The following is a 25,012-nucleotide window of genomic DNA, read 5'->3' as shown; positions in this document are numbered from 1 at the left end:
TCTCGATACCCCTGCATCCGGACGACAGAGAATGCTTTGCTTTTTCCGTCGCGTTTCCAAACGGTAATCGGCCTAACCTCCGTTTCCAATGGAGGGTACTTCCCCAGGGCCTAGTGGACAGTCCGGTTATCTGCCAGATCACCGTGGACAGAGCGCTGATGCCAGTCCGACATTCCTACCCTGCCGCAACCATCATCCAATACATGGACGACATCCTAGTCGCTGCACCATCGACGAGCCAGGTGGACCACCTGGTGTCTGCGATCACAGAAACCCTCCGGGCCAACGGCTTCGAGATCGCAAGCGCAAAGGTCAAGAGAGGACCCTGCGTGACCTTCCTGGGGGTGGGAATCACAAGCTCCTATGTGACTCCTCCCAAGGTAAGGATCAACCGGGACATCAGGACACTTCACGATGTGCAATGCCTGGTGGGATCGCTGCAGTGGGTCCGCAATGTCGTCCTGATCCCCCCCGAGGTCATGAACCCTTTATATGACCTCCTGAAGGGACAACACCCCTGGGAACCCAAGGAGCTGACACCACAGGCGGCGAGCTCCCTCGATTTCATCGATCAGCAAATGTCCACTGGCACGCTAGCCCGGTGGAACCCGGCCATGCCCCTGGACTTATACGTACACTTCACGCCAAAGGGCGGAGTGGGGGCACTGGCACAAGGGCCTTCTGAAAAGGCCCGGCCGATCCAATGGGTGGTCCTCGGGAGACCTGCCCGTGCATTCTCCCCAGGGGTCAAATGCGTCGCTAACCTCATCAGGAAAGGCAGGAAACTCGCCCTGAGACACCTAGGAACTGAGCCGACAAGAATACATCTTCCCTTTCGCAAGCAACCGTCTGCGGAGTCACCCGCAATTTCAGAGCACCTAGCCCTTGCTCTCACCGGCTTCGGAGGAGAAATCTCCTACTCAGCAAAACAGCCCTGGACTCGGCTGCTGACCATCGTCGATATAGACATACCGCCAAAGGTCAAAGACCGACCGCAGCCAGGACCAACGGTCTTCACGGACGCTTCCTCCATGACTTCTACGGCAACGGCAGTGTGGCAGGCAGGAGAGCAATGGCATTGCATCAAAGCGTGTGACCCCACACTGTCAGTGCAGCAACTGGAAGCAGCAGCAGTGGTCTTGGCGTGCGGACTTTTCAAAGATGAACACCTCAATATAGTAACAGACTCTATATTCGTGGCAAGGCTTTGCCTAGCCATGGCAGGACCAGGTGTGTCAACATCTACAGCAGCCCTAATGCTGGAAGAAGCGCTCTCTTCACGACAGGGCACCGTGTCCATCATTCACGCCAACAGCCACGACCCAATCAAAGGTTACTTCCAGACAGGCAACGACAAGGCGGACGCCGCAGCAAAAGGTGTATGGACGTTGCAGGAAGCTCGTCAGCTGCATGAATCACTCCACATCGGGGCCAAGGCCCTGGCGAAGAGGTGCGGGATTTCAACAGCAGACGCAAGGCATGTGGTGGCTACCTGTCCCCACTGCCAGAAGTCACCCCTGTGGACCAGTGGGATCAACCCGAGAGGTCTCAAGCCTTCACAAATCTGGCAGTCGGACTTCACCTTGTGTCAACTGCTGAAGCCCCGAGCGTGGCTTGCCGTGACGGTGGACACTTTCAGCGGGATGATCGTGGCCACACAGCACCCCAAAACTAACTCTAAAGCCACAATTCAGCACTGGCTGACAGTCATGGCGTGGCTCGGCATCCCCAAGCAGATAAAAACTGATAACGGTTCCAATTTCACCTCCAAACCAGTGCAAGAATTCGCCTCGAAATGGGGCATCACATTAGTACAGGGTATCCCATATAACAGTACTGGGCAGGCCATAGTAGAGCGGGCGAATCAGACCCTGAAAACCAGGCTGGAGGTGTTGGCAAAAGCAGAGGGTTTTGCCAATTCTATTCCCCCAGGAGATCAGGCACGCATACTAGCAACCGCTTTGCTAGCACTGAATCAGTTTCCCAGGGGGGATGAAACAAACAGCCCCGTCCAAAAACACTGGGCCACCAGAGCTCTAGAGGAAGGCCCACAGGTTGCAATTAGAAAATGAGCTAGGTGAATGGGAACAGGGCTGGAGGTTGATGCTCACGGGACAAGGGTACGCAGCTGTCAAAAAGGATGGCGAAATTAGGTGGTGTCCACTTAGGTCAATCAAGCCTGACCTTCACAGTGGGCGGGACAAGACTGATGAGAACTGTGAGTTTCTATTTACAGGACATGCTTATTGGCCATCCCCGGGATGCGTACGTTCCCCTCCCAGAGGAAAGTGACAGTCCACCGAGCCACCGGACAGCACCTGAGAGACCCACACGGGCGAGACCCAAGCAAACGCGGTGTTTCTGCATGATTATGCTATTGGGGCTTGTCGCTGGAGGACAAGCCAGCCCAGACTACTACCCTCATCAGCCCTTCAGGTGGGTCATGCAACATGTTGCTGGTGACAAGGTGCTCAGAGTCATCACCACGCCGAACGCCCCATCCTTCGTGCTTCACATCACCGACCTGTTTCCAGAACAACCAAAGGTAGACCCCTATTCTTCACACGCCGCACACATGTACCTATCTTACTGGTGCCCAGCCTCAAACCCAGGAAAAAGTTATTGCAATCGCCCAGGGTGGGGATACTGCGGGCACTGGGGCTGCGAAACAATAGTTACAGACGCCAGGCCGTCAGGACCTGGGTGGGACCCACAAGAGCCCGACAGATTCCTACAGTTCACCTGGGCACCCACAGGCTGCAAAACACCCGTCTTCCTCCAGGGAAGTTTCTATCGAAACCAACATAAAGTCCCCAAATTTCAGAAATGCACTCACTATAACATGACAGTTCTGCAGCCGAATCACCCTAGCTGGGCCGTGGGCAAAGCATGGACAGTAGTCCTTCAAGGGTCAGAAAAGTGGGTGAATGTGCGAATTACCAGACTCCCACCGTCAGCACCCAGAGCAGTTGGGCCCAACAAAGTGATCAAAAGCACACAGAAAGGGAGAAACATGACCTACCCCAAACCCTTACCCACAAGGGTCACTGACGTCCTGACTGGCGATGAAGAAGCCTTCCAGATAGACCAATCAGCCAGCTCAGGCTCGAACCCAATCCTTCGCATGTTAGAAGCTACCTTTTTATCCCTGAATGAATCTAACCCTAACCTAACCGATTCCTGCTGGCTTTGCTACGATGTTAAACCCCCCTTTTACGAAAGAGTAGCTTTAATACCCCTTTCAGCTATTCCACAGCCGACGCCCCTCGCCAGTGCAGATGGGACACACCCCGCAAAGGAATTACCCTGAGTCAAGTCACAGGTCAGGGCAAATGCTTTGGCAATGCAACCCTAGCTAAGCGGAAAGGCGACGTCTGCACCGAAGTAGTTGAGCCCGACAAGAAGAATAATAAGTGGGTAGTCCCATCCACATCTGGGATGTGGGTTTGCCAGAGATCTGGAGTAAGTCCCTGTGTGTCTCTTGCCAAATTCGATAACTCTAACGACTTTTTTGTTCAAGTTCTGATCATCCCTAGGATCCTGTACCACTCAGACGAAGAGGTGTACCACCTTTCCGAAAATAACAACCGGCTCCACAAGAGAGAAATATTAACAGGCATAACTATCGCAATGCTGCTCGGCCTAGGGGCGGCTGGAACGGCAACAGGTGTCTCAGCCCTAGCAACTCAACACCAAGGACTGTCCCAGCTGCAGATGACCATCGATGAGGACCTGCAGAAGATCGAGAAATCCATTTCCTTTCTAGAAAAGTCAGTCTCTTCACTCTCAGAAGTGGTCCTGCAGAACAGGCGAGGACTGGATCTCCTGTTCATGCAGCAAGGAGGCCTGTGTGCTGCCTTGAAAGAAGAATGCTGCTTCTACGCTGACCATACAGGAGTCGTTAGAGACTCCATGGCAGAACTCCGAAACAGACTGGCTCAGAGACAGAAAGACAGGGAAGCCCAACAGAACTGGTTCGAATCCTGGTTCAACCAATCACCATGGCTAACCACCCTAATTTCTACCCTAATAGGTCCATTGGCAATGCTGCTTTTAGCTATTACCTTCGGGCCATGCCTGCTGAACAAGCTAGTCTCATTCGTTCAGGCCCGCCTAGAACGGGCTAACATCCTGTTCCTGGGACAGCCACAATTCCTGTGAATTCAACAGGGGACGCTGCCAGTCACCAGAGACTTGCCTGGCAGAAACTTACTCAGGTTTCCCAAGACCCTTTTCCCTAATCAGATCTCAACTTCCTACCTCATTTTAGTGCCTATGTATAAGACTACCTCGTTCATTTGTGAAAGAGGGGGGGGGAAGTGTGGTAGGCCAGGGACAGGCGCTCGGAAGATTTCAGGTTGTAACGGAAAGTTACAGGAATCCTTCTACCCCCCTCCCCATAGATAAGGATCACCCTTGGAATGTAGCCAGACGTGTAGCCCCCCTAACCTATGCATGCCAGTAACTTTCCACTCCACACTAACCCTAGAAAGTATAGCCAAACCCCTGTCTGACGTAGAGAGACCCCTTAGTCCATAAATACCCTTAAGACCCTTCAATAAATGCCTTTAACCGTCCACCTCATTGGTGTCAGCGTCCGTTATTGGCCACAGGAGATCCCACAAAGGAGATCGAAGTGCTAGACCCTGAAACCAGGTCGCCGTGGCCTTCACAAGAAGGCAACACCCCCTCTGCCTCATCCCCCCCGTCAGGTTCTGTTATCAGCCTCAACTCTTCGTCCGCATCCCGCTCTGCTTGTTCTCGCTCTGTTTTCCATTCCTTTAATGCCTCAAAGAGCGATTCCCAAGTAACTGCTAGATCGACAACCGTTTTATCTCCCTTTCGGATGACTTCCCACAGGCTGTCCCCGACTTTTTTCCATGCCTTAACACTAAAAGCTGTGTGGGGATCAGTGCCAAAATTCTGTGATTTAGCCCACAGCAGTATATTTCGAAGGGCATAGTCTGACGTATTAATTCCCTTATTTCTTAACAAAACTTTCCATGTAGCCAGAACATTTTCTTCCTCTTTAGTTAAATTATGTCCCATTATTACTAGTTGGTGGCTCACCTTCTTCCAGGTGTCTTGATTGGAGAAAATCAGGTCCGGACCTCCCTGTGGCTTCCACCTGCCACTCTCAGCTGCACCAACGCCGCCTCCCCCACTACGTCCCAGTGGGTCACGGTTGCCAGTTGCTAGGACCTCGTATGGGCCCCCACCGACTTCTTATCACGTCGGGGATCACCAAATGTCGCTGTCGAGGCGGTCACGACATAAAGCAGAGACCACAAGCAGTCTCAGTTGGCAACACTTTATTATTGAATATGGCTGATTTTTATACACTTTCCAGTTGTTTATCCTTCTTCTATCTTTACTATTGGCCACAATAGATCAACATAATACTATTGGTGAAAAAGCTATGGTGACTTAATTAACTTTCTAAAAATGTTTCATCCAGCTGCAAAGTTCTTCTATCCCTCCTCTCTCGGTCTCCTTGGTTACAGCCTTGGAGAGAGCTCCTTATCAGTTTCTTCTTACTTCTCAGCTTCTTCTCGCTCCTTTAGCTAACAGGCCTGCTGTTAGCCCCTTCCACAGCAGGGCATCACCCTGCTGTGCCAGGGAGGGCACTGGCAGTGCTGCCTGCAGGGGCATGTCCCTGCCAGCTCCTGTCCACCTGCTGCAGGAGCCCCAAGCCCATCCCACCAGGCTGCATCTGCTGGCTCTGTCCCCATGGCCACGTGTGCTGGCCATGGCACCAGGCAGGTCCCTGTGCACAGGACACCAACTGGCAGGAGCTGGGCTGTCCCAGCTGCAGGGATTGGTTTTGGGAACTCCTTTCACAGGAGGCACCCAATCCCCGTCTGTAGGATTGACGGGGGTAGCACGGTCGGGACGAACGGAGACGAGAGATCTCTGAAGCCAGGTCGTGGACGGTTTATTGCAAAGGGCGTGGGTGCAGGGCCCTGCTTGGAGCTGCCAGCTGCAGCTCAGAGCAGGCCTGAGAGAAGAGAGGGGTAGAGAGGATGAGAGGGTAAGAGAGTAAAAGGGGTATGAGGATAAAAGGCAAGAGCTAAGAGACAAGAGGTAAGAGTAAGAGGTAAGAGCTAAGAGCATAGAAAAGTAAGAGCGAAGTTCACGTTACAATACAATAAATCATCTTCTGTGTTGAATATTCTGATTCTCACTTAACCAATCTAGTACAACATACAAATCCTATAGCATTTCCATACAGCCTATAACAATCACTACATTACCATACTGTGCTACATTTTAAACCCTAAAAACTCCTCTTTGGAACCTTCTGCAAAGCTGGCAGGGTCTGCTCTGACCCTTGGACCTGCCTGCAAGCAGAGGGTCTTGTTTCATCAAAAGGGGATTACCTTCAGCCAGCCACACCATTGTTTTCCCGTTGTTCAGTAACTAAGGGATCTCGAAGCTTGCTTTCATTTCAATCTCACTTATAGTTTCCATATTCTCAAAATCTTTTGCCAGGCAATCATATTTATAAGGTTTTCCTGTTTCATCTTCCCCAACAGCCCTCCAAGCCTGAGCTCAGACTGCAAACAGACACAGCTCATCAGATGTGCTTTCAGCAACCTTGGGACAGAGAGGTGGCCAGACAGGGCAGTGCAAGGCAAGGAATGCAAAAGCCCCCAGCCCTGGGGCAAGCACTGGCCCTCCACAGCTGCCCTCTGCTCCCCTGCCCTGCCCCATCCCCCCAGGCTGCTCTGCCCCAGCCCAGGTGCAGAGCCCTCCTTGCTGTGTCAGGGCTGCTCTGCACCCCAGGCGCTGGGGATGTGTCCTCAGGGCCCTCACCTTTGGCTGGGCGGTGGCTCCTTGCTGGGGGGCATCGGCTGCAAATACGGGAGTGTCTTGGGGTACCTGGGGAGGGCAGGAGTCACAGGTGTGTGACAGGGGACAAAGAACCTGTTCCTGTTGGAGGCAGCCCCCCCAAAGCCATGGGATTGTAGCCCATGGCATCCTGCTGCCTGTAGCCCTTGGGATGAGCCCCCACAGCCCCTGCTGATGGGCAGGGCTGCCGAGGGGGCTCCCCACATCAGCCCCTCCCAAGCAGACACTGTCCCCCTGTGCCAGCACAGCGGGTCACTGCTGGCACCCATCTCCCCCCATGCCAGCCCCGCTGCCCCCGAGGCACTGGTGCTACTCACTGGCCAGGAACCTGCACGCTGAGCATGCGGTCACAGGACAGGCACGAGAAAGGGACTGGCAGCTGCCTAAGGAGGGTGAGGGAAGAGGGCTGGCTGAGATCCTGGGGCCACAGCCCTGCAGCACACAGGCAGCAGCTCCCTGCAGCAGCCAGCTGCTGGGCAGCTCACTGCACAGGGGCATGGCCATTGCAGGGTGAACCGTGGGCTCTTGAGCCTGTTTCTCCCCATCCCCAAGGTGCTGGCTGATGCCAGGTGAAGGGCACAGGCACCCATGCCACCATCCCAAGCAGCCCCTGCAGCGCTTTCAGCCCCTCTCTGGCACCAAAGCTCCCCCGTGTGCACGGCCAGGAGGGCAGGGCATGACCCAGCTCAGGGCATGGTGTGTGACAGCCCTGCCTGGCAGGAGCAGTTTCCATCACTGTCCCCAAAGCCATCAGAATCTCCATTGCACTCACTTCTTAATCCCAGCAGCGTTTTCATGCAACAGCCTATCCTCAAGTTCCTCCATGTTCCTGTTCCAGGAGTCCTCCCAGTGTTTACGGAAAGTCTTCAGCTCCAGGCGATCCAGCTGTGAACAGGGGCACAGCCTCAGCCAGCTGCTCCAGGATGTGATGTGGAGCTCTCCAGGGAAAAGCCTGGAGGGGGATCCTCAGAGGGATGCTGCCTCAGGCTGTCAAGTCCCAAAGGTGCCAGTTCCTCGTGGTGGGGACGAGGTACCCCTCACCTTGTCTTCAATTGCATCGCTGAACTGCTGCTGGGTACTGTTCCAGTGCTGCTCCTGGCCTGAAATCTGGCTCTGCAACTCCTGCATCCTCTCATCCAGCTCCTCCATGTTCTCTTCACACTGGCTGCAATCCACTTTGCTGTCCAAGGCAGCTTTGTCCGCCTTCTAGCAGAGGGGAAGGGCAGGAGAGCGGTGGGGAAAGGGATGAGGAACGCCAGGCAGGGCCAGCGTGTGAGGAGCAGAGGGAGGAGTGCTTCTGAGACAGAGGAGAAATTCTCCGGAGTAGAAATCCATTTTGATTTAGGTGAAATGTACATCTTTGAGTCTGTGGTTAGAAAACATAGCTATGTAGCCTGACTGCAAAGCCTAGGCTCAGGGAATCTGATTCAGTGAAGGACAGAGATAAGGGGAGGGACGGGACAGAGGGTGATAAAGAGAGACAGAGAGACTGCTGTGAAAGCAGGTCAACCTCACCTAAGAATTCTTTCTGATAAAGAAGAACTAGTGGCAAATGTCACGCGAAATTTGTAAAAATGAATATGTATGAACCTATTGTGAAATTGTATGGATATGTATTTGAGAGGAGGATAAAAAGGGACCTGAAGTTCCCAGAGGTACGCATGTCTTTTAAGGAGAGTAATCTCTGCATGCATCCAGCGCTGTAATAATAAACATACCGGCTTTACAACTTACACAAAGTTGTGGAGGTTTTGGCTATCTCTGCAAAACAGACCCCTTTTGGAGGTTTCCTCCCAAAATTTGCCCTAAGCCAGCACAGTCATCATGAAAATTTCACCAGTGGCATAATTTCCTGCTGGCAAATCTTGTGACAGAAGCTTGACCTTGTTCTCCATGAGACATTCTTGGGAAGAGCAGACAGGAGAAGATTCCTGGAAAACTGAAACAGCTTTCCAGAAGTGAAATGAAAATGAAAGAAACAATCCAAGATCTTTTCCTCTATTTATTTCTATGCTCCCCTTTTCCATGTTGCACTACTTCTCCATCCCAGGAATTCCAGATGCACCGCACCTCTAAGATCGGTGACTTAGTGATTTTTAGACACTCGAAAATACCATGAGCCACACAGAGTTTTCCTTCCCCTGGTTTTACTGGAAGGCAACACTGGAGATGTAAGTGCAGTGCTGGGGTCAGGTAGGAATCCTACAGCAAGGGAAGGTGGCCCGACAGTGTTTGAGCCTCAGCCAGGCCAATGCAGAGCAGCAAGCGAGGGGATTGCTGTGCCAGTGTGCAGGAGTCAGGGCTCTGCATCTGGGCTCACCGCTGCAAAGTTCCCGTGTTTGGACAGACTCAGGGGCTGTGCCCGGGGCGCGCGGGGCTCGAACGTGGGGCTCGTGGGGCGAGCGGGGAACGGACACGGGGACGAACGGCCCCGGTGCTTCAGTTGCAGCGGCGGCAGCGGCGGCAGCAGCAGCGGCAGCAGCAGCAGCAGCAAAAGCAGATATTCGAGAGCACTCTTTCTCTTTCTCTCTTTCTTTCTCTTTCTCTCCCTTTCCCGCGGTCGGGCACCCTTCTCTCGGGGTCCCTTGCCCGGCGTCCCTCTCCTCTCCCCGCCTCCCTCTCCCCTGCCGGGCCGGGCCATGCCCCCGGCCCGCCCCCGGCCCCGGGCGGGGCTGCCCCGTGCCCGGCCCCGGCCGTCCCGCCGCGCTCTCGCCTCCGCCCGGCTCTGGCCGTACTGGCGGTGGCGCTGCTGGGCGGGCGTCAGTGCCTGGTGCGGGGGCGGCATCGCCGCCCTTCGGCTCCGCCTGGCCCGAGCCCGGCGCCGGCCCCGGCCCCGGCTCCTCCCGGGGCCCGCGGAGGACACAGGCGGCGCGGCCGCTGCCGCCGCCTCCGCTGCGGCTTCCCCGGCCCGAGCTCCGCCGCTCGGCAGCGCGGCCGCCGGCCCCGAGCCTCCCGTGCCGCGTTCCAAAGAGCGAACGCCTGGGCATGGCCGGCCCGGGGCGGCTGAGGGGCGCTCGGGGCCCGTTGCTGACCCCGGGCCGAGCGCTGACAGCCGCGTCCCGCCCGCAGGGAAGGCGCAGGAGGCCCTGCAGGAGCGGTACCGAGTGGGTTCGCTGCTGGGGCGCGGAGGATTCGGCAGCGTCTTCGCGGCCACGCGGCTCTCGGACGGCGCCCCGGTGAGCGGCGGGGCCGGCGGCGGGCGCAGGAGGAGGGGGCGGAGGAGGAGGAGGAGGATGGGGCTGGGCAGGGCGGGCGTCGAGCTGAGCCCGCTGCTGTCCTTGGCTTGCAGGTGGCCATCAAAAGAGTGCCACGGAACCGCGTCCGGCACTGGGGCGAGCTGGTGAGTGAGCGGGGCCAGCGGCAGCAGCCGGGGCTGCCGGGCGGGGATGAGCCGAAGCCCGGCACGGTGGAAGCCGCCAGGACGCCTCGAGGGAGAGCGGGCGTGGGTCCAGCGCAGGGCGCAGAGCATCCCGGGCTGGCTGAGGGCTCCCCAAGCCCCAGCACGGCATCAGCCCCACTGAGGGCATCGTGCTCCTCCCGCAGCCCGACGGCAGCAGGGCCCCGCTGGAGATCGTGCTGCAGGCCAAGGTGTCCACTGGCTTCCCTGGTGTGGTGCAGCTGCTGGAGTGGCTTGAGCTGCCCAACCACATCGTGATGGTGCTGGAGCGGCCAGAGCGGTGTCAGGACCTGCAGCGTTTCATTGGGGCACGGAGGTTCCTGCCCGAGGAGGAGGCGCGGGCGCTGTTCCACCAGGTGCTGGAGGCCGTGCGGCACTGCACCGCCTGCGGGGTCCTGCACCGCGACATCAAGCCAGAGAACATCCTGCTTGACCTGCACACCGGGAAGGCCAAACTGATCGACTTTGGCTGTGGCACCTACCTGCAAGACACAGCCTACACCCACTTTGCAGGTGAGCCCACGTAAGGGTGTACTCCTGGTCCCGGGATCTCATGGCCCAACATCTCCCAGCCCAAGCTGGCTGTGGCAGAGGGGATTCTCCCTTTTGCTGCCAGTCAGGGGACTGAGTCTTCAGCTGAGTTGCTTTAGAGCAGGGCTGGGTGGGGAGCCATCTTCCAGCCCTGCTGGCAGCCTTTGCCAGCCACTCTGCCCAGGACTGGGGCTGAGCTGGGGCAGCCAGCCCGACCAAAACCCCCGTGGGTGGGGGTAGCAGAGATGGGGGTGGAACCTGTGCCCCAGCCAGTTTGGTGTGCAGGCAAGAGGAAGGGCTTGGACTGCTCCACTCTCCCTGTTTGCCTTGGCTTCCTAATATTTTTGGGGCAATGCAGGCAGGGAGGATAAGGGCATGTTTTTTCCCCAGCATGGAGAGGGTTTTTCCTTTACAGGTCAGGGTCAGGCTTAGCCAGGGCTTCCTCTGCCCTCTTCTGACACCAGTGGCTTCTTTTCCAAGCCTAAGTTTGTGCACAAGTCCCGGGTGCTGGCGAGAGGGCAGTGGTCACCCTGTGTGCCACTGCTGCAGGCCCCGCAGGCCCAGGGATGCTGGGGCCAGGCTGTGGGAGCAGCAGCATCCCCCTGCTGAACTCCATCTGTATTCCATAGGAACACTGTCCTACAGCCCCCCGGAATGGAACGACTTTGGCTGGTACCATGGCGAGGCAGCAACGATCTGGTCCCTGGGCATCCTGCTGCACCAGATGGTCTGCGGGGAGCACCCATTCAGGAGGGGCCGGAACCTCAGCTGGGGCCAGCTCCCGCTGCCACAAGGGCTCTCTCAAGGTGGATCCTCTTCTCTGGGCATGGGGGGAATCCCAGTGGTGGGAGCCAGCAGCGGGCTCGTGAGCATCCCGCTCTGGCAGCTGCTGAGGAGGTGGCACATGTCCTGCTCTCCTCCAAAACAGGGAATTGATGGGAAAGTTTAGGCCCAACCCTGAGCGCATCCAGAATGGCCTGGCCATGGGAATAGTGGGACAAAGCAGACAGGAGCCTTCTCTGGCTGACCGGCAGTTTCTGCTTTCTCTTGCCAGAGTGCAAAGATCTGATCAGGTGGTGTTTATCCGTGAACTCCTTGGACAGACCCACATTAGAAGACCTGGTCTGTGATCCTTGGGTGCAGGATATTCCTCTGCCATAGAAGAAGGGAGAGAGCCACAGGCACACTTTGATCCAGGGCCCTGGTAAGTTGCAGCTCCACACATGCCTTGGCAATGAGAAGCAGAGGAAGCCAGACCTTTTTGTGCTGCCTGTGTCACTGCACCGGGGCCATGGGATGGGCACACGCAGCCCTTGTGCTGGAGCTGAGCTGCTCTGCCCAGCACTGGTGGCCGCCATCCAAGCTGGTTTTGCTTGTGCTGGTTCCCTGACAGCTGGGGCCCTGGGCAGAGCCCTGAGAGCCTGGTCTCCCCCCAGGGAAGGAGCAGGAGCCCCTGGAGAAGCTGTACCGGGTGGGGGTGCTGCTGCTGCTGCTGCTGGTGCTGCTGCTGCTGCTGCTGGTGCTGCTGCTGCTGCTGCTGGAGACAGCCAGGATGACATCAAGGATGACAAGCTCTTCCTCAGCCTGGCCACTGGAGGCTGAAGGTGATGGACTTTGATTCTGGCACCTTCTTCAAAGCCAAACTCCACAGGGAATTTGCAGATGAGTCCCCAGCTGGGTGAATTTTTCCAGATTTGGGCACGGCCCAGCCTGGCTGGGAAGCAAAGGTTCCCCCTTTGCTGGGGCAGATGCAACTCATCCTTCAGTCACTGCCCAGCTGCTTTTTGGCAGGGCTGGGGGGATGGGCTGGGCTGGGTACGAAATGGGAGTGGGCTCCTGGCCCTGCCAACAGCCCCCAGCACCCACCGTGCCCCGGGCTGGGGCTGGGGCTGGGGCTGGGGCTGGGGCAGCCAGCCCGACACAAACAAAGCCCCATGGTGGGAGCAGAGGTGGGACTCCAGAACCTGTGCAGGGGCTGCTTTGCTGTGCAGGCAAGGAAGGGCTTGGGCTGCTCCACTGCCTCGTTTGCTTTGGGATCACCATGATTTTGGGGGGCAGTGCAGTGGGGAAGAGAGAAAGTGTGGGCTTCCCTCAGCCATGGCTGGGTTTTTCCCTACCATGGAGGAGTTGGGCCTTCCTCAAGGCCCTGACAGAGATAAGAGTTTTTCCCATTTTTCTTGTTTTCCCTTTTTGCATCTAATCTCTTTTCAAAAATGTGTTGTTTGTTTTTCCAGAGGAAGCGTTCTAGGTGGTCCAGTGTGGATGGGGAAGTGCTTGGGAGCAGCTGTGGCGTGGATGGGCGGTGGCCTTGGAGAAGGCTGAGGCCATGGTTTGGGAGCAGCTTTTCTTGCAGCCGTGGGTGGCGTGAGGTGGGTCCCTGTGTGCTTGGCAGGGTGGGATCAGAGCTTTTGGGAGATGGCAGCGAGCACAGGAGCATCCTGCTCTGGGCAGCTGCTGAGGGCTGGATGTGCCGTGGCTGGCTGCAGGCTGGGCACATGTCCTGCCCTCCTGCACTGCTGCCAAAGGCAGCAGGGATGGGCAGCTCTGGGCACAGCTCTGGGCACAGCCAGCACGGCCTGGGCCCCACAGGCCTTGGCACAAGGGCACAGGAGCCCTCAGCTGACGGGCGGTTTCTGCTTTCTCTCCTTGCAGCCGGGCTCTGCGGCTGCTGAGGCTGCTCTGGACTCTGCCAGGGCTCTGCTGGGCTCAGCCCTGGGCCCAGCTGGGCTGGCTCTGCCCTCACATTGCTCTGACAGCTCTGCATCAGACGAGCCCGTTGCGAGCACAGCGCCTGAGCTTTCTGCTTTGGCAGTGAGTGAGACTCTGCTGCAGGCCCAGAGAATGCAGCTGGGGACACACATCCAATTGGCAAGGACCCAAACTCTCCACAGTCCCAGCTGAACGCCTGGATCTGCACAGGCTGTTTTGTCTGTCCCACTCTTCCTTCTTGATTGGCTGGAATTGTGCAGTTGCACTTTCTTCCTCCTCTAGCAGTGCCACAAGTGGGCCAAAGCTGGCGAGTGGGCCGTGCTCCTGAGGCAGTGCAGTCTGGAGCTGAGGGATGGAGAATTGCCCTTCTGCACTGCCAAACCAGAGCAAAAAGCTGTCAGTGGGACTTGGTGTCTTTAAGAAATCCCTGACAGTTTCAAAGGGAATGTGCAGCTCATTCACAGGCTGAGAAGGAAGGGCATCTTCTAAAGGATTTGGGGTTTGACAGAGTTTCCATTCCCAGTCCTGCTTGGAGCTGGAAGGGCACAAAGCAATTTCCTCTTGCTTCAACCACAGTTTCAAATACCAATGTTGAAAACAAAGCCCAAAATCTTTTAAAAGGCTGCTGAGGTCAGTAAGATGGATCCATACCATCAGCACATTTACAATGTAAATAACTGAGTTCTCTTTTTAAAAAGATCATTTACCTCTTAATGCAAAGAATGTAACTTTGCGTTTATGTTTTGTTTTTTTTGCTAATATTATGTTATGTTTTCTCACTAACACTTGGATTTTATTCTTATCTTTTACAATTTACCTATTTTTTCCCTTTTTCTTTTTTTTCCTTTAAATAGAAAACATGTCCTATCAAAGGACTGTCCTTTGCTCCTGGTTCCTGTGTGGAGCAGCTCCCTTCCTGCTGGCTGAGCTGCTCAGGCAGAGCCCGGCAGCTCCTGGCCCTGCAGGGCTGAGGCTTTTCCCCGTTGCTGGGCACAGACTGATGGAGCAACACTGCTGAACACGGGCACACAGAGGGACCAGGAGCAGCTGCCTTTGCCCACCTGAGGCTCCAAGGCCCAACCTCTGAGCAGCCAGGGCTGGAAGAGACTGGCAGGATCTGATCCCCGACTCTGGGCCAGGGCTGCACAAATGACCCCACAGCAGCAGCAGCAGCAGCAGCAGCAGATGGAGCTGACTTTCAGCACAGCCCCTGCCCCTGTTCCCTCCCGTGTGCAGCGGTGTCACAGCAGCCTGAGGCACCTGGGAGCCCCCAGTGCCAGCAGGGACTTGAGATGGCAGCCCTGGGCTCCTGGAGGCTGTGCAAGGAACAGAGCTGGGCACTCCCTGTCCATGGGGAGCTTGCAGATGGAAAAGGCTGCTGTGCCCAGGCAGCTCCAAGGGCACAGAAAGGAGGCTCTGGAGCACTGGATCTGTGCCAGTGCCACAGTCCTGGGCAGCAGCCAGCCAGCCCTGGGGGAACAGAGGGCACAGCACGAGGGACAGAAGCAGGCAAGGGCAGAGACTGGAGAGAGCCAGAGCCAGGAGCAGGAGCAGCTGCTCCATTGCACTCTTGGAGAAAGCTCTTGGCTGGTTCCAAGCGCTGAAAGGCGTGAAGGGCAGAGAGGAGGCCACAGCAAACAATGCTCCTGTTTGCACAGCCTCCCCTCTCTGTGTCCCAGAAGGAATTGCATGGACTGTGCTCTTCTCTCCGAGTCGTCTCGTTCAGCATGAGCAGCTCAGCACGAGGAGCTGAAGGAGCTGAAGCCTCAGACCACAGGAGCTGGGCAAGAGGAGACTTTCTGAGCAAATGAATGCTGCTAACATGGACCCAGCTGAATGCAGTGGATAGAATCATGGAATCACAGAATCCTTTCTGTTGGAAAAGCCCTCTGAGCTCACCCAGTGCAGCCGCTCAGCCAGCAGTGCCAAGCCCAGCACTAAAGAACGTCCCTGAAGTGCCAAGGCCTGGACACCAGCCCTGAGTGAGGCCTGAACAGCAGGCCCTGAGCCCAAGGTGGCCTCTGGATGAACCTTCCAAGCAAAGGTTATCTTTGTATCTGCTCCCTGATGAAATAGGCATGGTCATTAGCACTGTGATAGATGTAGCCACTCATTAGTGAAACATGTATTGACCTTTGTGTATTTAGAAGCCAGACAAGGCCATGAAATCTGACATCTGGCCTTGTTTGGGGCTGAATGGTCAAAGTCAGGTCGCTTGGTTCCTCCTGGGGCCCTGGCCAGGCTTTGGGAGGGACCCAAGAGAGGATGAAACCAGATGTTGCCACACTAGCAGTGCTGTCAGTTTGTTCATTCAGCACTGTCAGAGCTGGGCCCTCTCCCAGCGGGGTTGGAGCCTCAGCTGGGGCTGGAGGCACCTGCAGGAATTGCCAGTGCCCAGGAGTGGCTCTGCAGCCCTTGGCTGTGACAGCTTCCCCAGCTGCTGTGTGGGTCTGGGGGATGGTAAAGGCTGAGGGTAACTGGGGCTGGATCTTTCTCAATCACTGCAGGCAATCTTTGGTGGGGATGCTTGGGTGCATTGCTGAGCTGCTCCTGTTGTGATTCTTTGCTGCTTTGAGCTGCAGGAAATGACACTGATTCCTTCAGTTGGTGTCTGTGTCTTTGGTGCTGACCCTGCCCACTGGTAAAACAAAACTGGCCCAGTCTGACCAGATCCCAACCAAATGTCACTTGTTCAATGTCAATGTGAGGAATCAGTGCCATCAGAAATTCCCAGATGGGAAGCCCTTCCCTGGAGTTCCCTGGCTCTGGAGTGGGCTGAGGTCGGAGCCCCGTGGGAGCAGTGGGGCAGTCAGGTAAAAGAGGCTGCGGCCCTGGATGGCTTCAAATGCATCCAAAAATTGCACATGGAAAAGGAAAAGACCTTGTCGGTTTGGGCAGACAAAGATGAATGTGTTAAGAGTCCATTGGAAACAGCAGCTTCAGAAGGAACAATTATTGTTGGAATGCTCCCACATGGAGCAAGAGAAGAAGGTTTTAATCTTGAGCTCAGCTGTATTTGTGCCAGTGAAATATCAATATAATAAATAACTATATGTATTTATTGTATAATAAGACCTTAATATATATATATATATTTGTATATTTTTATATATATATATATTATATATATGTCTGTATCTATCTGTCTATATGTATATCAATATGTATATCTACATATGAAATAATAATAATGTGAAGTAGTGCTGACAATACTAATTTGGTAGCTTTGGCTGCTCAGGGATGTAACTCTAAATACCCTACAGAACAGGATTGGCCAGGACCCTAATGTCAGTGGTCAACTTTGTGAGATTGTATACAATGAAAAAAGGAGGAAGGGAGGAAATTGGCTATTTTCCCAGGGTTTTCTGGTACTGTGATGCAGAGTGCTTTGTCTGTTGCTGTGAAAAATTCAGTGATTAAGCCTGCAGGGTTTTTCATATCCCAGACTATCCACAAGCTGCAGGATTGGTTGAATGGGTGAAGGGGTTGTTAAAAGAGCAGCTGAAAAAATGAGGAGATGGAATCTTTGCCCATGGAGAACCCATCTCCCAGATGTGCTCCATGCCCTTAACAATGGCCAATGGGGAAATGGAAACCCCTGGCTGTGCATGGCTGCACCCAATTTACATTAGTGAACTAAATCAGTTGTTAGAAGAAGAAAGAAGTGATGCTGTTAAAATATCCAACAGCACATCCTGCGAGCTCCAACAAACACAAATGGGGCTCTGCAGAACTGCACGGCCTTGGATTATCTGCTTGCTGGCTAGGGAGGATCCTGGGCTATTCCAGGACAGGAATGTTGCAGGAATGTCTATCAGTGCTGGGTTTGAGGTCCAACAATCAGGAATCACCTCAATAGAAATATCAGTAGAAGAGAGGCAGAAAGAAGAAAATTCCTCATAGTGGGATTGGCTCCCAAATTGGAGGCTGCTGTGAAGGGCATTTGTGGCAGTCACTGCAATCATTGCATTGTGAGCACTTGGTGTGTTATGATTCCATGTTGGAGTTATTGTGACACCTTGTACTGGAAATGGAGTACTGGGACTTGTCCATAAAGAGACACAGTCTCAAGGAAAAAAAGGGGCATTTGATAAAGAACAGAGAATAGCAACTAATTAGGCAGGTTTTAAGAGGAATGCAAATTGTAGCTCTGAGTAATGAATTTGAACAGCACATAATTGAAGAACAAGAGATGATGACTTTGTGCCTAATACCTAAATCTAAACTGTGTTATCCAAAGAATTGTTCTGAAGGTTGCAGTTCATCTGTAGGTCAAAGCACTGAGTGAAGCACTGAGGCCTCACCAGGCCCTGACTGAGGCCTGAACAACAGGCCCTGAGGCAAAGCTGAGCTCCAGATGAACCTTCCAACCAAAGGTTATATTTGTATCTGCTCATTAATGAATCATTATTAGCAATATAAGCTCTGTACATGTTCATTGGTGAAATATGGATTTACTTTTTTTTGTATTTGGAAACTAGAAAAGGCCTCATCTGACTTTGGGGCTGAATGGTCAAAGTCAGCTCCCTTGGTTCCTCCTGGGGCCCTGGCCAGGCTTTGGGAGGGAGCCAAGAGGAGGATGAAACCAGATGTTGCCACACTAGCAGTGCTGTCAGTTTGTCCATTCAGCACTGTCAGAGCTGGGCCCTCTCCCAGCGGGGTTGGAGCCTCAGCTGTGGCTGGAGGCACCTGCAGGAATTGCCAGTGCCCAGGAGTGGCTCTGCAGCCCTTGGCTGTGACAGCTTCCCCAGCTGCTGTGTGGGTCTGGGGGATGGTAAAGGCTGAGGGTAACTGGGGCTGGATCTTTCTCAATCACTGCAGGCAATCTTTGGTGGGGATGGTTGGGTGCATTGCTGAGCTGCTCCTTTTGTAATTATTTTCTAATGAGTATGTGTTTTGCTGAGCCTCTCCTATTGTAATTTTTTGCAGACATACATTAGATAAATTACACAATTCCTTCAGTTGGTGTCTGTGTCTTTGGTGCTCACCCTGCCCACTGGCAAAACTGACCCTGTGGGCTCCATGGAACCAAGGGGACATTGTGACACTGCAGGGCCTCCTGTAACCAGGGTACCGTGGTGACCCTATGGGGCCCAATGGAACCAAGGGGCCATTGTGACACCGTGGGGCTCATGGAACCATAGATACCATTCTGACTCTGTGGGGACTCATGGGGACAAGGCTCCATTGTTTTCCCCTCCCTGGCACTGCCCAGTTCATCCTTTCCCTGCCTGAGCCCAACAGAGCAGCAGAGTCAGGTCAGGCCCTGCAGCAGGAACTGGAGGCCCTGGAGGTCAGGGACAGCCACTCTGTGTCTGGGATGCTCAGCAGATGCTCAGCTCGGGCAGCTCCTGCAGCCCCAGGGCCAGCCCCGCTGCCCAGCCCAGCAGCAGAGTGGGCCCCGGGGCTCCTCAGGCAGCTCCTGCTGGCCCAGGCACAGGGCAGCCTCTTGCCAGGGCTCCTCTGCACCCCCACGGGCTCCTGCCCTGCTCCTGGCCCATGCCAGCTGCCCCCAGAGCCTTTCCCAGGGGAACACGTCTGTGCTGGCCCGAGCAGCCATTGCTGCAGCCCTGCCCTGCTGTCCAGAGCCCCGAGCTGGGGCTGCTGCTCTGCAGAGCACGGGGGCTGTGCTGCCCGGGGCCCTGGGCTGCCTCTGCTGGGCTCTGCTGCTCAGCCTGGGACACAGAGGCAGCTGAGGGTGCTCCTGCCCTGACCCCCTCCCACACGGGCTCTGCGGGGCCATGGAGGGGCTCAGAGGTGCCTGCCTTGTTCCAGGGCTGCCAGAGGGGCTCGGGGCTGCCCGGGATCCTCCTGGGGGAGATCCCTGAGGGGCAGAGGAGTCAGTGCCCAGACTCCTTTCCCTGTGCCTGCTGTGTCCCTGGGCTGCAGAGCTCTCCTGGCTCACAGCAGACATTCAGGCCTTGATCTCAGGGTGACCCCACCCTGGCCAGGCCTGTGCCCAGTGAGCTCCACTCCCTGCTGGTCCCTGGCACACTCTGTCCCTGCAGGTCCCCTGTGCTCTCCTGCAGCTCCCAAGGGCCTCCAGACAAACATTCCCCTGCCATCATCCCTGGCACAAGCTGCAGAGCCCCAGGAAGGTTCATCACAGACCGTTCAGCATCTGATGGGCACTGGCCAGCAACCAGCAAAACCTGACCCAGACCTGAGTCCCCTGAAGGCCCCAGTGAGACCCTGATCTCATCCCACTGAGCCCTGGGAGAGCAAGGAACACAAGGAGCCCCTTGAGATTCCTGAGAGTGGCTCTGGAGGGGAGCAAAGCCTCCCTGCCCTGCCCTCAGGAGATGCCCTTTGCTGATGGAGCTGCTGTGCTGGAGCCCAGCTGTGTCCCAGCAGTGCCCATGGCCTGTCCCTGCCTGAGGTCACAGCAGGGACACGCAGCAGGACAGGGACCAAGCTGCCAGAGCACTCTGGCCTTGCACCCACAGCAGGGCTGGGGAGGGGAGCTGGGGGGAGCAGACGTGCAAAGAGGCAGGGCCATTGTCCCTGGCCGTGCTGCTGTGCTGGGAGCCCCTTCCCTCAGCCTCTGCTCACAGGCACTGCCCCTGCAGAGCCAGAGAAGGGCTGAGGAAATGCCTTGGACACACAAGGCAGGGCAGACACTTGTTTTTATTGAAATGAACAGGGATCAAGCCTCCTGAAAGTCTTTGAGCTAGACAAGAAAAGTAGATGTTCATGTAGACATGCTCAGCATAGTAATACAGTATTTTATAAAAAACATTATAACACTAGTAAAATAATAAGAGAAGTTACCAATGAAAAACTGCACAACTGGGAAAAAAAGGCTGAGATTGTAAAGAGTTAAATTCTGAAGGTTATGGAGCAGAAAAAAGAGAGTTTATTGTTTCTGAAAGATAATAATTTTCCTCAGGCCATCCTTGAGCTCCTGGTTCCTCAGGCTGTAGATGAGGGGGTTCAGGACTGGAGGCACCACCGAGTACAGAACTGACAGAGCCAGATCCAGGGATGGGGAGGAGATGGAGGGGGGCTTCAGGTAGTAAAATGTACTGGTGCTGAGGAACAGAGAAACCACAGCCAGGTGAGGGAGGCAGGTGGAAAAGGCTTTGTGCCGTCCCTGCTCAGAGGGGATCCTCAGCACAGCCCTGAAGATCTGCACATAGGAGAAAACAATGAACACAAAACAACCGAGTCCTAAACAGACACTAACAGCAATGAGCCTAAGTTCTCTCAGGTAGGATTTGGAGCAGGAGAGCTTGAGGATCTGTGGGATTTCACAGAAGAACTGGCCCAGGGCATTGCCCTTGCAAAGGGGCAGGGAAAATGTATTGGCCGTGTGCATGAAAGCATTGAGAAAGGCACTGGCCCCGGCAGCTGCTGCCATGTGGGCACAAGCTCTGCTGCCCAGGAGGGTCCCGTAGTGCAGGGGTTGGCAGATGGACACATAGCGGTCATAGCACATCACGGTCAGCAGGAAATACTCTGCTGAGATGAAGAACATAAAGAAAAAGAGCTGAGCAGCACATCCTGAGTAGGAGATGTTCCTGGTGTCCCAGAGGGAATTGTGCATGGCTTTGGGGACAGTGGTGCAGATGGAGCCCAGGTCAGCGAGGGCCAGGTTGAGCAGGAAGAAGAACATGGGCGTGTGCAGGCGGTGGCCGCAGGCTACGGCGCTGATGATGAGGCCGTTGCCCAGGAGGGCAGCCAGGGAGATGCCCAGCAAGAGGCAGAAGTGCAGGAGCTGCAGCTGCCGCGTGTCTGCCAATGCCAGCAGCAGGAAGTGCCTGATGGAGCTGCTGTTGGACATTTGCTGGGGCTGCACATGGGGATCTGTTCATAGAGAAAGGACAGTGAAGACTTAGAGGAGATACCTGTAACTGAAATCAAAGCCATTTCCTAAACACCCTCCGCTATAACATACACCAACACTGTTTTAAGAGTTGTGAGTTTTTCTTTTTAAGCTGCCCCCATGTCTTTCTTGGTATTCATGGATATCAGAAACTCTCACCATTTTGGCTGCCCTCTGGTAGAAGAGACTGAGTTCCCTGAGGCCAGATGGTGAGTGCAGACTCAGGGCAGATGATCTGTCACTTGATTCTGTTTGGAGTTTCTCTGGGCTTTCAATTTCTCAAATGGAGGATGTTCACACTCCCACATTTCTCATAAAAACCCCCAGGTACTGCTGGGAGCAGATGGATCCACCACAGCCCAGCTCCACATTTGTAGCCAAGGACTCACTCTGCTCATTTCACCAACCCAGCCGCATTTTCAGTGTCACAACACCTCTGCCTTTCCCCATCAATCTTATAACTCTGAGATGCTCTAGGACAGGTTTGCACCTTGGATTGAAGCTCCCAGCTTGGACTGAAATCTCAGGGAGACTTCCAAGTGTCCTTCTGATGGCATTGGATTGTGGGAGATGCAGCTCCTTCCCTGGCTGCACTGACAGCATTGCCCAGAGCTGGGCACTGGGGACAGCGTCACCCTGAGCCAGCTGTGCCCCCTGCCAGAGCCCCCAGGGCCGGGCAGCTGCTCCCAGCCCTGTGCTCTGCAGAGGGAACTGGGCCCGGGGCTGCAGAGCTGCCCCATGGCTCTGCTGCAGCTCTGCCTGCACAGGAGGGGCTGCACGCCTTGGAGCCCCGGCCCTGAGGGCAGAGGCTTGGCTGGGCCACAGGAGGGAGGGGGCTTCTTCAGAGGGAGGGGCTGCACTGCAGGGGCTCCTGTGGGCATCTCTAAACTCTCCCTGCCACAGCATTGCTGGGCTTTGTTTTCTCTCATTGCCTGATCTTCTCTCTGCTTCCTGCAGATTTCCCTGCTGCAGGTGTTTCCCTGTGCCTGATCTCTCCCTGCCAGCATTCACAGACCCCAAATCTCTGTGCACTCTCCTTGGCCCTACAGAACCCTGCCTGTTTGCAGGGCACTGGCTGGGGGCAGGTTCTGTTTGCAGCCTGGAGAAAGGACAGCTCAGACTGAGCCTGATGGCTCCAGCAAAGGTGATGCTGCTGCTGTACATGGGCAGAGTGGCTGAAAGCACATTAGGGATGTCCTGTGAACCTATTGATCACTAAAAGAAACAGTTCAGATGTCTTGGGAACATTCAAAATTTCATAAATAATAATTCATAAGCAAAATTTACAAGGTCAGATATTACAGGCAATTGTCAAAATTTATAATCATCCTTTAATATTTAGCACCACCTCCCTACCATTCTTCAGTAGTAGGAAACGGAATACAAAGTCTTAAGAAATTTCTTATATTTTATCAAAATCCTAGACTTAGAAATATTCTATGACTGACCAGAACCCTTGAGCATGTCAGAGCTTCATGAACATTTCACCTCCCCTGCACCAGAAACACCAGGAGTTGTACTCACAGGCTCTGCAGGCATTGGCATGTTCCAGCTTGAGGAGATGGCTCCAAGAGCTGCAGCTGCAGTGTCCTGCAGCCAGAGGTTCCTGTGCCAAGGGCTGGCAGTGATTGTGCCCCAGGCACTTCTCAGCCCCTTGCCAGCCCTGACTGATTGAAGCTCTCTGTGCCTCTGGGCTGTGCCCGGGCTGGCTGCAGGCAGTGCCCCAGCCCTGCTGGGCTGGCACAAGAGCTGCTCCTCAAGAGAAATGTGCTTTTGAAGCTCTTCTTGGTGACCAGGAGCTGCCTCTGTGCCAGGAGCCCAGCCCAGCTCAGCAGCACAGACACAGCACAAGGACTTTAATCAGCCTCTGGGGCTTTGTGCTCAGGCCCTGAACATCAGTCCCTGAGAGGGAGCTGAAGAAACCTCTCCAGAACTCCAAGGCAGAATCCAACTCCAAACTTTCTTGGGCTTGTAATGGGTCCCAGAGAGGGACACGACTGAGCAAGTGTCCCCAGGCCCCAGGCAGAGCAGAGAACTGCAGGCAGTGATGACAGGTGGGGACAAAGAGAAGCCAAGTCTTGGTGCCCTGGGCCACAGCAGGGTCTGTGCCAGCAAGGGCTGGGAGGAGACACCTTGTCCTGAGGCCCTGGGGCCTCCTGGCACAGCCCCAGCCAGGCTGGGCACTGTCAGCCCCTTGTGCTGCCCTCAGCATCCCCCCCTAGCCCACATCCCAGTGGCCTCAAGGATCTGCTGCAAGGAGTCCCTGGGGAGCCTTGCTCAGCAATGGCCCTGGGGGCTCCTTCATGCTCCCTGCAGGGACTGCAGGTTTTTCAAAGGACTTTGGCTTTGGCTTTTGCCTTGGAGTCTCTGAGAGGTCTCTGCAATCATGGCCTCCAATTATCTGCTGTAATTAGTCCCTGGAGAGGCTTTGTCAGTACCAACACTCAGTGGGGCTCATTAATACTTCAGGGTACTTCAGTTATTTTAAGGTACTTGGTGTTTCCCTTTTGATACAGACTCTGTGAGGAGTTTGTGCAATCATGGCCCCAATTATCTGCTTTAACGAGTCCCTGAAGAGCTTTGTACTGACACTCAGTGGTGCTCAGTAATGCTTTGAGATACTCAAGGCTTTTAAGGTACTTTGGATTTTCCTTTCCACTCTGAATCTCTGAGAGTTTTTTTGTGCCATCCTGGCCTCCAATTGTCTCCACTTTGCTCTGCCAGTGGGCACACCCAAAAAGCATCTTTTAGGTCTATCACGCTAAACCACTGGTGTTCTGGGGGGATATTACTCAGTAGTGTATAGGGGTTAGGCATTACTGGGTAAGGATTCACTGTTCTTTTGTTCACTTCTCTTAATCTTGGACAAGCCTGTAAGTCCCATCTGACTTCTTTACTGGTAATATGGGTGTATTATGGGGGGACATACATGGTTCTAAGGTCCTGTCCTCAAGTAGGTCCTGGATCAGCGGCTGCAGTCCTCGTCTCCCTTCCAGGGAGAGTGGATATTGCCGTACCCGAACTGGATGGTTCTCATTAACTATTTTTATTAGTATAGGTTTCATGTTCAATTTACCTTGGTTTTTTGGTTTTGCCCACACCATCTCATGAATTTTCTCCTCATCTTCTTCCCTGAATTGGAGAAGCTTAACTATCATTTTCCCTTACTCTAGAAGCACTCCAATGTCAAACTGCACCTGTAAATCCTGTCCTAATAAATTTCACCCTGCATCTGGAACTAATAGAATGTCCCTCCTTCCTATTTTCTTTGTTCCTTCAAACTTTATTTGCTTTACAACTGAGGCTTTGAACCCTTTCCCTTTAGCACCTACTACTTGCACAGTATCTTGACTCTTTCTGCACCCCTTTGGGATTCTACAAACACAAGTTCTTTCAGCCCCTGTGCCTACTAAGAATTTAAATTCTTCCTCCTGGGGATCTATTTTTAAAGTTATCAAGGGCCCCTGGTGGTATTCTGTCCCCAGGAGGTAGAGCCCCTGATACCCCTAGTCTTCTACTTCTCCTTTTTGCTCAGTCTCATAGACCCTCAGATCCTTTTCCTTCTGGGGGCAATTCTTTCTTATATGCCCACTCTCTTTACAGGAAAAGCAAAAAGGGTCCTGGGTTCCCTTGTTTCCTAAACTCTCCTTTTTGTGTCAAGGCCCAGGGGCCTGCATCCTCCCTCCTCCTATCTTCCC

At 54.6% G+C, this 25,012-nt stretch overlaps 3 protein-coding genes across 3 annotated transcripts in view; 2 read left to right on the top strand and 1 right to left on the bottom strand.

Annotated features, from left to right (window-relative positions):
- Positions 1-25,012, top strand: part of LOC139604076 (uncharacterized) — a 1,261,625-nt gene that overhangs the window by 138,931 nt on the left and 1,097,682 nt on the right.
- On the top strand, positions 8,968-11,941 carry LOC139604053 (serine/threonine-protein kinase pim-1-like). Its single transcript, XM_071455040.1, has 6 exons — positions 8,968-9,023; positions 9,302-10,028; positions 10,142-10,192; positions 10,396-10,762; positions 11,410-11,586; positions 11,835-11,941. Exons 1-6 carry the CDS (start codon positions 8,968-8,970, stop codon positions 11,939-11,941), a joined length of 1,485 nt encoding a protein of 494 aa, XP_071311141.1.
- Positions 20,346-21,272, bottom strand: LOC139604052 (olfactory receptor 14C36-like). The gene has a single exon (XM_071455039.1). The coding sequence runs from the start codon at positions 21,270-21,272 to the stop codon at positions 20,346-20,348; it is 927 nt and encodes a 308-aa protein (XP_071311140.1).

Source organism: Agelaius tricolor, unplaced genomic scaffold (assembly GCF_023055355.1).
Source record: "Agelaius tricolor isolate 1412-34295 unplaced genomic scaffold, bAgeTri1.0.p SCAF_43, whole genome shotgun sequence".
NCBI classification, from domain to species: domain Eukaryota; kingdom Metazoa; phylum Chordata; class Aves; order Passeriformes; family Icteridae; genus Agelaius; species Agelaius tricolor.
The sequence above is the reverse complement of the archived record's forward strand: the minus strand, read 5'-3'. Positions and strand labels throughout refer to the sequence as shown.

Excerpts from the sequence above, each read along its gene's own strand:
- LOC139604053 (XM_071455040.1), top strand. The coding sequence starts at position 8,968 with ATGAGCCACACAGAGTTTTCCTTCCCCTGGTTTTACTGGAAGGCAACA. Across the intron at positions 10,763-11,409 it reads AGCCTACACCCACTTTGCAG|GAACACTGTCCTACAGCCCC; the intron begins GTGAGCCCACGT and ends TGTATTCCATAG. Across the intron at positions 11,587-11,834 it reads GCCACAAGGGCTCTCTCAAG|AGTGCAAAGATCTGATCAGG; the intron begins GTGGATCCTCTT and ends TTCTCTTGCCAG.
- LOC139604052 (XM_071455039.1), bottom strand. The coding sequence starts at position 21,272 with ATGTCCAACAGCAGCTCCATCAGGCACTTCCTGCTGCTGGCATTGGCA.